Consider the following 12,083-nt stretch of genomic DNA (forward strand, 5'->3'; position numbering starts at 1 on the left):
TGAGTTTTATTAATGTTGTTGTTGACGACTGGTAACATGGTTCTTTGTTTTTAAAAGATGTCATTGTTTTTCTTTTTCCAACAGTATTTTACTGTTTGTAAAATTGACGTCTGTAGTTTAAAAATGTTAGCAACCATGCTACCAGTTAGTGCTAAGAGTGTTTTTGTTGGAGCAAATCTGATGAAAAATCATTATCATTTAAACATGAATATTGTATCTTCTGTGGACTTTCTGTCATGTAAACCTTTTTTCTTCTGCTTTGACCTTTGGTGAATATTGACAATTGTTTGCTTTATTAGAAAATCTTCAGCATTGAACATTTTCCCTGAGATTCCTGTATCTAATGCTAAAATCTTTCTTTCAGGTACTCTGGGGTATTTCAAAATTATTGAAAGCGGGGATGGTCCAGATTTTGCATGTGCATTGAGCATCAAAGTTTGGAAGCCGATACGTAGCCTACATGGGATATGAAAACCTCCATATGTGATGTAGAAACATTTAGTGTACGTATGGACTATTAAGTGAAGAAGGCGAGGTCTCGTGTCCTCCAGTTAAACTTTGTAAGTGAAAACCATTTGAAAAACCTAGCAGAAAACATGCACACACAATGATGTGCATGTGACTGTAATACAGTTTTCAACAGCTGTATAAATGTGGATACAGTGGATTCATGAGGTTCTTCAGTGTGAAAATAGTGTTTATTATGTGTGTACTACAACCCTAGAAAATTACTGAAGTTTCAACAGTTTGCTAGTCAAAAACTGTGTTCAAATCATTAAAAAAAACATGTTATTAAAATTATTCCACAGCTCTGACCAGATGATATGGATAATCTACCACCTTTAAATAATGCATTTTTGAACAACCCTAATTAATATCTTGACAGCTTCCCATCATGTAGTAAAAGGACAGTAAAACTTTAATGAGCAGAGGCAATGAAACACATCTTATAAATATTCATGCCCAAATTTGATCTTTGCCTTAAAATCTATTCCATGGAGTCTATGTGGACTGCAGCAGGCTCCTCTCAGAAAACCCGACAACACAGTATTAATGACCTCTCTGGTGTGACACCAGTGAGGATGAAAACCAGACCAAGTTGAACCTAATTTGGGCATACACACCCTTCATGTCTGTGGCTGTACACCGGCCAGGACATCTGGCTCTGACCTTGACCACTGGAGAAGAGCCATCTCTGGGCTGGGATCCATGCATGACTCTCTGGTGACCAGTGACCTCCAGTATTCGTTTGACTTTAACTGCTCCCCGTGCAATCGTCAGCATAGAGGGTGTAACCTCTGTTCCAGCATCAGCAAGCTGTGTCTGCTCGGGAGTGAAGGGGAATGGGGAGGGCTTTCAGTGGACCACTTTGGGTCGACTGTTAATTTTCAGATCCATCTGTTTACAAGCTGAAAGCCTTCAACGTGATTTAAAGCACCAACGCCAATTAACACAAGCTTCACATGCTATTGTAAGGTAGCTGCTCTACGCTGTCAAAGATGTGGTTGACAGATGGGCTTGGAATAATCAGCAAACAAAGACTGAAAGAGTTTCTGATTCAAGATGTTTTCCATGTAGCAGGCTGATGTCTTTAGCTTTGATGTATAAACAATCGGGAGAGGGACTTGAATTGATTGAAAAACATGAAGCGATGGACCTTTTACAAGTGCACCTGTCAGATTACTGGTGTGCAGGCCCTGAACTCGCTGACACATCCTTGCCAGGTAGCAGAATATTTGAAGGTATCGACTGTTGAGGAAGTAAATTGATTTCTGTCTGTGTCATAATGTAGATGCATTCCTGTGGCCTCAATGAGCAGAAATGTTTTTTTTTTTTTTTACTTGGATGGACTTTAAATTAATCCAAAAAAAAAAAAAGACTCTCTAGTGATCTGAGCTGTAGTGTTTGTTTTTATCTAGTGAGTCATTTCCATAATTCAGTCACCTTCACTCAAGATTTGGAGCAGAAGGCAATTAGGTTTTAAATTGTCGTTTCATTTCACTTAAATTTACAGTTTGGGATGAAGGATCGATGCTTCCCACAGGATAATGATAAACATCCAGTTCCACTTCTTTTCTTTAACTGACTCATTCAGGTCACTGAATGAGTCTCTACCCAATCACTTTATATTAGTTCTTTGCAAATACCCTGATTTTTCAGTTATTAACCAAACAAATGGCCAATCAATCATTCCCATAATCATCACAGTCCAACAGTCCATTTATCAAATGACCCCTCTTTCACTTTAAGGGAAGAATTACAGTGAAGTGATTAAAAGAACTCACACTTCCATCTTAATGAGACAGAGGTATGAGTGCAAGCATTGTGCAACTGCAGTAAAGTATTTAAAGGGTCAAGGGAGAGTGAATCGAATAAGGCAAGTATATACTTACAGCAAGACTTGGGCTCGTGAACTCAAGGTCAGCTTCAGCGAGTCATTATTCTGCATTAATCTTTGCCCCTCACAAAAAAGAAAGCTGAGGTTTGATTAGCTATTCAGAAAATATCGTTTGGCTTTCCAATCACACAGTTTTTATGATTTCTGAATGTGTAATGGACATGCTGGCCCCCGTTCATTTCAAGTCAAACTCCTGTGTTTTTTTCAATGTAATCTATTAATCAAAGTTAATTTCTGATAATGCCACAATAGCTTTTCTTAGTTTGCCTGAGCTCAGATTCATTCAGATGAAAATATTATTCGTAGCTGCACATACAAAGATATTTAAAAGGTTAACAAAAAACACAAGATGGAGGCTCAAATGAAAACAACTATAAATATTATGTGTTTTATATAAATATAGTTAACAATGTACACTATGTCTCATTTGATTGCTTTTTGTGTGCCTTTTTGAATATCAATGAGTGAGTGTAACTTTGAGCCCTGGAGCTGGTGCGTGTGTGTGTGTGTGTGTGGGTTTATACAGTACTGTATGTGCATGCCTATTAATGGACAAACAATAACTCCTTCTGTTGTGTGGTTATTTCTATTTCTTTAAGTAACTAAAAAACCTACTTATGTTTCTCCCACACAGCTGACATATCTGCTTTATGTTTCTTTACCTCTCTTGATAACAACAACAGGCTTATTACTACAGTGATGAGAGCAGAATAAAAATATGCTTTGTTAAAAAAAAAAAAAAGATAAAGGAAAATAGTGTGAGAAAACTAAGTAGACATTTCAACTCCTAATAAGGGTCAGATCCTTTGCTGGCATGTTAAAGCTGAGAGTCCAATCATATCATCAATTCAGTGAACGCTCAATGGGATGTGACAGGCTTCTTTTATATTTTTGAGTCTTCCCTTATGTCTGTCTGTGTGTATACATATCAGTAAGAGACAGGGGTTATTGTTCTCTATTGTAAACTATAATGTGTATCTTCTATCCAGGTTTTTGTAATAGGAGTCTGAGATGTTTCTTAGGCGTTTTGGCATGTCACCACTTTAAACTTCAGTATCCATGAATGCAAGTCCAGAAATGAATAAACTCCTGCAGATCAGGTTTTTATATATGCAAAGATAAGCTTTACAATTGCTCTGTTTTGATGGACTACATTCCTACTGATAATGATGGCCCTGCCTCTAATGAGACAATTATGCTTGCAAGAACATAACAAACTGTGCATCATATTTTGGCATGCTTATGATATTCAGATTTTATTCATAATGTTCATCTGTTTGACCACTAACGTGTATGGAAGAACTGTAGAACTTCTTGTCCCTCCCCTCAAGTGGCATCCATGTGTGTCTCCCCCCCTGGATGTATCTCAAATGTACCATGACAACCTGTCATGCTCAGCTATACGTGCCTGCAGCCAAACAGAAGGGTTCATTCCCCATCAGTGATCAGCAGTGAGCGGGCATCTGTGTGTATCTCTTGTTGAAAGTTTATAGCTACAGCAGCTACAACAGAAAGTGGGAGCATGTGTGCATATTAGGGTGTCTGCATGCAAGTGTGAAGGAAATAAGTGCAAATAAATACGTGTATATTTGTATATCTGAGTGTGTACGTGCATGTGTGTGTGTTTGTGTCTTTGTCCATATTGTGGCTGAGGGCTTACATGGATCATACAGTGGGATAAAGGAAGTGGTGCAGTGATGAGCGCCTAATCTGAATGCATGTGATCAGGCCAGAGAGGCTGCATAGATATGAACGTTTGACTTGTTAAAAGGGATGTTCTTCACTAAGAGCTTCGTTGGCCCTGACATAACTGGGACATAGTTCTCCTTGTCAAAGCTAATAATCAATTCCCACTATAGGGATAATCTGACAGCAACCCCCCCTGAGTGTGACGTCTCCCAACACAAGCTGTCGTCACATCCCCACATATTAATAACATCAAAATCAGTTACCAATAGCAACTGAAATAACCCCATATGGCCCATATTCACAGGGTAGCAAACACTCGACAATGGAAGTGATTGTCACTGTGTGCTTTGATGTGTAGTTTGATGCTAATCACCGGTAATAGAGCACATCAGGGAGACTGTCTGTTTCTGGAAAAAATGGCCAAAGATAAAGAGGAGTGTTCATTGCTCCAGGCTCTGTATGTGTCCAAACCAAATGACCTCTGAAGATATTTTTGATTTGTTATATCAGCACACTGACCATTCTTTCTATAGCCATATATACTGTATATGTGGCCTTTTTTTGGGTGGGAACATAACCTGTGTATGGAACAGTGGTGGTAGGTGTCCCCCAGGGAGTGGTGAGATGAGCTGGGCTGCAACATTGTTCCTCATCTGGATGGAACATTAATAATTCCGGGACCTGGGGAGAAAGCTCCATCTGGGGCAGGCCGGTGTGCTGCTGAGGGGACAGACCACTGACTCCACAAGTCTATAATCCCTCACATAGAGCAACAGTAGCCTGAAGGGCCCAGTTACCCATCACACCAAACTTTCAGGTGTAGCTTTTCCTAGACAATCAAAACAGCTTGCCTTGAACAATCTGCCCCCACTCCCTTCCTGTGTCCATTTTTTTTAACATCCCTTAATTAAGTTTTCTGTTTGCAATGTATGTCGCTTCCGACTACAAATGAGCTGTTATGAATAATCATATAATTATTTTGTTTGCCCTTCAGCCCTTAACCTGTGGTGGTTTTACTGTTAAATAAATAATAAACGGGCTGATTCACTTTAAAGCAGTTGAAAATTATCTAGGAAAGAAGTTAAAAGCTCCAAATAAAAGGGAATAAATTTATTTAGAGGCCACGTCTTCAGTGTGGTGCAGGGGTACTCAATACCATAGCTGTTGCTCATTGACTTGTCATTTCCATTTTTATCACCACTCCCTCTTAAGTGCTTGTTAATCAATACACTAATAGCAAGGATTCACTTGCTGCAGGAGCCTGAAGCATAGTGACATCAAGTGTTAACATCTTTTGCTTTTCCACCTCTGCACTGTAGGACAGGTAATTTTGTTTTTGATTTGTATATTGTTGCCCAACTCCTACCTGCAACCTTGGATTTACTTCTGTTAAAAAAAAAAAAATTAATGCATGAAGTTAGATTTGGCTTTTAAAGTATATTTTGTTTGCACAGTTTTCAGTTTGCCTGACGTTAAGGTTTTCTGGTGTTTAGTTAGATCTGTCTAGGCCATGTTGAAAAAGACACATCTGAGTGAATATTAAAGGAAAGTTCCTTGTCTGTAGGTACTGTGGAGGAGACAGTGTCTGGTTTTCTGCCTCTCTGTACAAGGACAGCACAGTCTGCTAAAAAGCTGCTCCCAAGGTCAGAGATTTGGAAATGATTCATTCAGGAGATGTCTCCAACCACAGGGCAAACACAAAAAATGTTTTTTGAACAAAAACATCTCAAGGTCTAAAAATTCAGCTCTTCACTGAAAAGCTATTTAGGGTTTTGAGTATTTTTTAAAAAATTCAAACCGGGAGAAAGTTATTTTGTATCATCTGTGACTTGTCTAATTCATATTCTAGGATCTTCTTGAGTGTCAGCTATGACTAACCAACCCTGTGAATCCTGCTGAGCAGGCCTGTCTGGTCCTTCATGTAATGAAGATATTTTGATGTCATTTCTTAGCAATAGGGTAGTCAGAGAGACAACTTTGATCTCTGCTGATAGTGGAGGTGAAAAGATCGCAACTGAGGAGCAATAAATGAGCTCTGTGGAGTCAAGGGTGCTTTGCGGTTCTGTTTCAGTGGACTTGAGACTTCTTGTCAGCTTTTTTTATTTTTTCTCTCATGGCACTGCCTCTTCCTGATTGTTTTTCTCAGGTAAGGCAATTCAGGTGCACTGGCCTGGAGCTTCCCTGACTTGTGTTTATTGGTTATTCCTCTCCAACAACCTCAGTGGCATTTAGGCGATATGATCTGCAATGTGCTCCCTGCTCACGTGTTACAACTGCAACATCAGAACAGCACTGCTCAGTTCTTAATCGTTAAATATGTTGTGCAGTTTTTTTGTCTGACATGTTTACAAAAGTACCAAATAGTAGTTAAGTACCAGATTTGAGTACATGTACATAGTTATATTCTGCCATCGGTACTGTTAAATGTTCTTGCCCGTGTTATGTTTGTAGCTGCAGTTTGGAAGAATGACAAAAAGTCTCTTTTAATAATGCATATATATCCAAAGTAATGATATAATAAAAGAACCTTTAGTGTACAAGTGTTGGCCCCTGAATGTTGCTGCCAGATGTAATTTGCACAAAACTCCTAGAGACTCTGCATTGGATAGACCAGTAATCAGACGGACAGGGACTGATTCCCTAACAAGAGGCTTTGGTGATCACCTTTGAAGAGTGAGCAGTGTAATAGCATAGTGTTAAAACACGTGAGATCTCCTCACCGTCCACACAAGAGGGTTTGTTGCGTGTCGTCCCTGCCACTTTCCCCGGTAAACAGGAGCACTTGACTGTCTGAGAACGCTCCTCAATACGGTTCTTGTTACAGCATCGGTGGGCGGCGATAACTTCACATGTTCCTCCCTCTGCAGACAGACACAGGGGTACACAGTCAGTACAGCAAACATAGAGATGTCATGCTGATTTATTTATTGACTATACACTGTACAGTGTTTCAACAGAAATATCCAGACAAACAACAATGAGAATTACACATTAGGTAACCTAGACTACCTCACATCAGAAGTTATGAGAGGCACGCTGCCTGCTCTTGGGCAATTACACTGTGAGTATGTTTAACAAATTGGTCCTAGAGGCATCTCAATTATATTATCTAATTGTCTCTTATTCAGTGCAGGCTGTCCTCACACCATACCAATCAGTGGTGATGAAGATAACATCATACACTTAATGTGTCATTATTTGCACCCTTGAAACCTTCCACATGTTGTCAAAATGATTAAAAACGATGAATCTTAAAGACATGGGAATCACGAGACTTAGATGGCTGACACCTTTGACTCAGTACAGACTTAGACTATCCTACGTTAAAGCATTAACTCCAAAGCATAGGTGACATCAGTCAGAGCAAATGCTGTACAATAGGGCCCAGTCTGACAAAGGACAACGTCAAAAATATTCAGTGAAAAAAGAAGGCGATATGTGCCGATGGCGGTACTGGGTCAAAATAACAATAGGGTAGATTGCCCATGGGAGGGAGAGGGGGTGACTGTGCTGAGGGACATTCTGAAATGAGCAAGACAGGCAAAGAAAGAGCTAGAGGACAAGGTGTGTCTAGCCTGCCAGGTACTGGCCATGCCAGTGAGTAATGAGGGAGCCACTGGAAGTGCCCCTTTCACACAATTATAAAGCGTGGGGCTAATGCAGCCAGCAGAGCTGCAGGAGAGAGACCCTCCATCACCACTTTCCCCTTTCCTTACGCCCCAGGAAAAACTCTTTATCTTCCCTTGACAGCCACCGCCACAGACACCAGCATCCAACAATTAAACTGGAGCTCATCCCAGGACAAAGGAGAGAATATGAGAGGAGAACTTATCCTCTCCAATGTACAGAAAGACTTGAGTGCAAAAACAAGGCAAGAAAACCAAATGCCACATTCCATCTTGTTTGTGCCTTATTTTACGCAGCCATACCAAGTTTTAAATAGGACATCCTGCTGCGGTGAGGAGATGCATTTGCTTCCACTGGCATGACAACAACCGGTGTGTGTTTCTCTGCCTGGGTTGGTTGTGCAAATGTTTGAAATGGCTCGGGTCATGAATTACGGAACTGAGCTCCCAGCAGCCCCGACAAGTTTGGCAACAGTTTTCTTCTCCCATTCCCATCAATGTCTGCTGTGGCCCGACCAAAGGCCGCTGAGTCCTGGATTAAAAGGCAAACATTTGCAGTCCTGCTGGACCATGCTGTCGTGCAGTATTAATGTCACTCTCTCAGCACTTGTTGTTAGATATTTCTGGTCAGGAGGAGGCAGAACACGGACTATAAAAGTGAAGAGAAAATTCCCTTGAGTGTGCTAAAAACCCCAAACCCCACAATGTGTTGGCTTGTTGAATATTTTACTGGCAACTTCTGACCTGCAGACTTGCTTTCAATTTAAAGTAGATCTCTGAATAAGTGAAGACTTTACTTAGCATCGCAAAATACTGAATTGGGTCCCTTGGCTAGCTTCAGTTCCTGATTTGCAGGTTGGCACTACAGAGATGTAACCATCAAACATCTGACAAAGGACAACACATCCTTATCATATTCATAGGACTGTGGAGTGTGACTTGTCCTGATGTGTGAGTGTTTCATTCTTCAGTAGGACAGAAGTCCCAAGTCAGCTGGAACTGGCTCCAGTTCCCTCCCCATATCAATGAAATATTGTGCATGTTTAACTTTTAGACTGAATTAATCTAATTTGGACAGAATGTATTATGATTTTTATGATCATTATGATGATTATTATAATCACTGCTGTCAGATTTCGGGGAACTCTCTAACACGCACACACACACACACACACACACACACACACACACACTCACACACACACACATAAGCACATGCCAGTGTTATGTCCAGCCATCAGCCAGGCAGACACCAGGCCTGATCACTTTGAACCATCTGGCATGTGAAGAGAGAGAGAGCAGTGTAAATGGCTTCATGATGATTCTACTGGGCCAGTCACGGGAGCCACTTAGACAACAAATGGCCACCAGGACTAGACATAATCCTATTCAGGTAGGTGGCAGCCTGGGGGAGCCTGGGGGGGGTGACCATCCACTTCATGTGTCTGAGTTGGGATATTTGCATATAATAATTTGCTCAAGTTGCACAGTGGTAACAGTGTGTACATTTTTGTACATTATGGGATCACAACAACTTGAGACATGACTACACATTGTGATGGATGTAGTGCTTACAGCCTGTCTGACAGCTAAAGGGGTTAAACCAACCTGCTAAGATGGAGTGGGTGGCTGTGCACTCTAGCCTTTGGTGAGAGGAGGTGAAGGGCATCGATGGGACCACTGAATGGTCATTTTTCTCTTGGCGGCCCACAGTGACAGCAGCCATTAAATGACTGGATGAGGTGATTATGTTTAAGGAAATCAATGCTTCATTGTTTTCAGCTTAGCCCATCGGCCAATTAGGAGCTGTTAATAAGGGAAGGTTGTAAAATGTGGAGACAGATAAGAGGACGAGAAACTCAAACTCAAGCTAAAAAGCCATGTTTCATATTAGAGTGTTTCCTATAGAGATTTGTGGAGTGTGAAAAGTTTTCATAACATCAGATCTTGGTTTTGAACAGAGAAACTACTACCGTAGCACTGACTGTTGTGTGCAGCATTAATGTTGCTCAACAGCTCAGTGTTTTTGAGGTACATTCATTGTGGAGTTAGAATTGTTCAGCAGTAAAAAGGTTTTGTTGGCCCAGGATAACCTACAGGAGTTTCTGATCACTTGTGGAATGTTTTGACTGAGAAAACAAATTATGCCAATTGAAAATTACTTTATGGTGTTTCTCAGCGTCTTCACTGTTAAGATCCTCAGAGCTACTGCAGTTACAATAAGAACAAAAACAGTGTCTGCAAATTACTAACCACTGGAGAAATTACCTCTGTCAACTTCCAAAAGCCTGGAGAGAGTGTGTGTCACTGATAGACCAGAAACACACATGTGGAATTTATATTGGTATTATTTCTCATTAATTCTGTTGTTTTCTGACAAACAAAGACTCCAGGCTCATCCACAAAGCACATGTTGCCTTCTCTACTGGCAATTTTTTTGACAGAGACACAGTTAATGCAGGTGCTTGTGACAATGTCACCATAAAACACTCTTTTTACTACACCTTGGCTCAGCTTCAGCATCAACAACTATAATCTATGCAGAGTGGCCAAGAGCAGTAATCACTGGCTCACCACCATCAAGCATTTCTGTCACCCCCCACTGCCACTCTTACTAATACAGTTATTAAGTAATGGCATGTGGCCGAGGGAAAGAACACAGCAGCCGGGAGAACAGAAGCTTCTCAAGGACTCGTTATTATAACTTAATCGGTGCATCCTCAGGTGAAAATGGCCCGGTTCCACCTGCATGCTGGAGTCTCTGCCTTGTTCTGCCAGACAGGCAGATGCTCCATCAACCACAGTCCAGCGTTCTTCACAATTCCTCTTCCTTTGTGGGATTGTTGTTGCTCTCCACTGCTTCTGTTTAACTCACAGCCATCCACTGTCTTAGCGCTTTTAATTGTCAATTTACATCTCAGGTGGCAACAGGAGTTTAAATGTAGACATGCAAAGTTAAGAAATGCAAATGACACTTGGTTCTTATTTGAGGAGCAGAGTGAGGGCTGCATTTTAAATTATTGCTGTAATGATGCAGAGTTGGAAGACAATTTGAGACTTTCACTGGCACTACATGCTTTTCTACAAGTGAACAAAGTTACTATGTATTGTGTGCCAGACAAGTCACTTCAAACCACAACAAAGTTTTATTAACTGTCAGATTGTTTATTGACTTGGTTTATTTATGTCAACTTTTCTTTCTGTGAATTCATGCATAATGGCAGATGACCCCTTTCTATGATGCACAGTTTTAAACATACAATTCATCTTCCTGAAAAGTTGTCAAATATGTCCAAAATTTTTTTAAAAAGCTTTATTCTGTCTCAGAAGTTTTATGTTTTCCAGATTTGAGGAAAGAAAAAAGGAGGATTTTAAAGATCTGTTTCAAGAAGCAAAAGCATCAAAGTGGCAGTGGGCCAGCTGTCCCTCTGCATATATGTTTAATGATCGTCACAATTTTGCTTTTCATTACTTAAACATCAAGCTGGCACTGCATGAACACCCTCCGATTACTTAGGATAAGGTTTAAACATTGGTGAGTTGATTCCAACTGGAAACCTTAGAGGCAGTGCCAGGGAACAACTTTTCATGTCCTTCCTCTTGGCAGCTGATACAGTTTATATATTTTATCCAAAATTATACAACCCTCATTTACCACTCAAATTGCTCTGCTTCTGTAACAGTACCAGTTAAAATGAGTAGTGCGTGAAGCAAAATTAGAATGAGACCTTCCTGCTATATTTTATGATGGAGTATAGCACTTCTGTGCTGCTAATGCTCTCTAAATCACACACCATGGAGTATAAAGATGATGTGTGAAGCAAGAAGAATAAGAGAAGAAAAGAGAAAGAGTGCATGTACAGCGGAGGTGTCTGTGACTGTGTGTACTCATGAGAAACTGTTGTTTTTTGGTAAAAGCCATAGGCGCAGGGGCACTAGGACTAGAACAGGGTCAATAAATTTCTTGTACATATAAGTATTTTAAGTGAGGCAAAAAAATAAAAATATTGTTAGAAATAAATTTAAAATTTTTGTTGGGTTTTGTAATAAATTTGTTTTTCAGCACTCATGTGACAGCATGTTGTGATGTGCAACATTAGATGCGAGTTCACTCTCTTTTGTGCATTCAGTGATAAGATAAACTTTAATAATCCCTGAAGGAAAATTCAGGACTTATGATTGATGGTCATTCAGTTTTCTTTCTGTTATGAACAGTTATGGACATTCAGTATTTTCTAAAATGTTTGGTTTCAGGTAAAGATATAGCAACCGTTAAACAAGAGTCAACAAAACCTACTGACCTACAGTGGCCGACACAATGTGAAGGCACAGACATACAAACAGCCAGAAGCAGATCTGGACATGATGTG

At 40.3% G+C, this 12,083-nt stretch overlaps 1 protein-coding gene across 1 annotated transcript in view; it reads right to left on the reverse strand.

Moving 5' to 3' along the window:
• Positions 1–12,083, reverse strand: part of tafa1b (TAFA chemokine like family member 1b) — a 91,382-nt gene that overhangs the window by 5,097 nt on the left and 74,202 nt on the right. Inside the window, exon 3 of the mRNA XM_026307466.1 lies at positions 6,808–6,948. Within this exon, the coding sequence (XP_026163251.1) occupies positions 6,808–6,948 (141 nt within the window). The remainder of the gene's footprint in view (positions 1–6,807; positions 6,949–12,083) is intronic.

This window comes from Mastacembelus armatus, chromosome 5, assembly GCF_900324485.2.
Source record: "Mastacembelus armatus chromosome 5, fMasArm1.2, whole genome shotgun sequence".
Taxonomy (NCBI): Eukaryota; Metazoa; Chordata; class Actinopteri; order Synbranchiformes; family Mastacembelidae; genus Mastacembelus; species Mastacembelus armatus.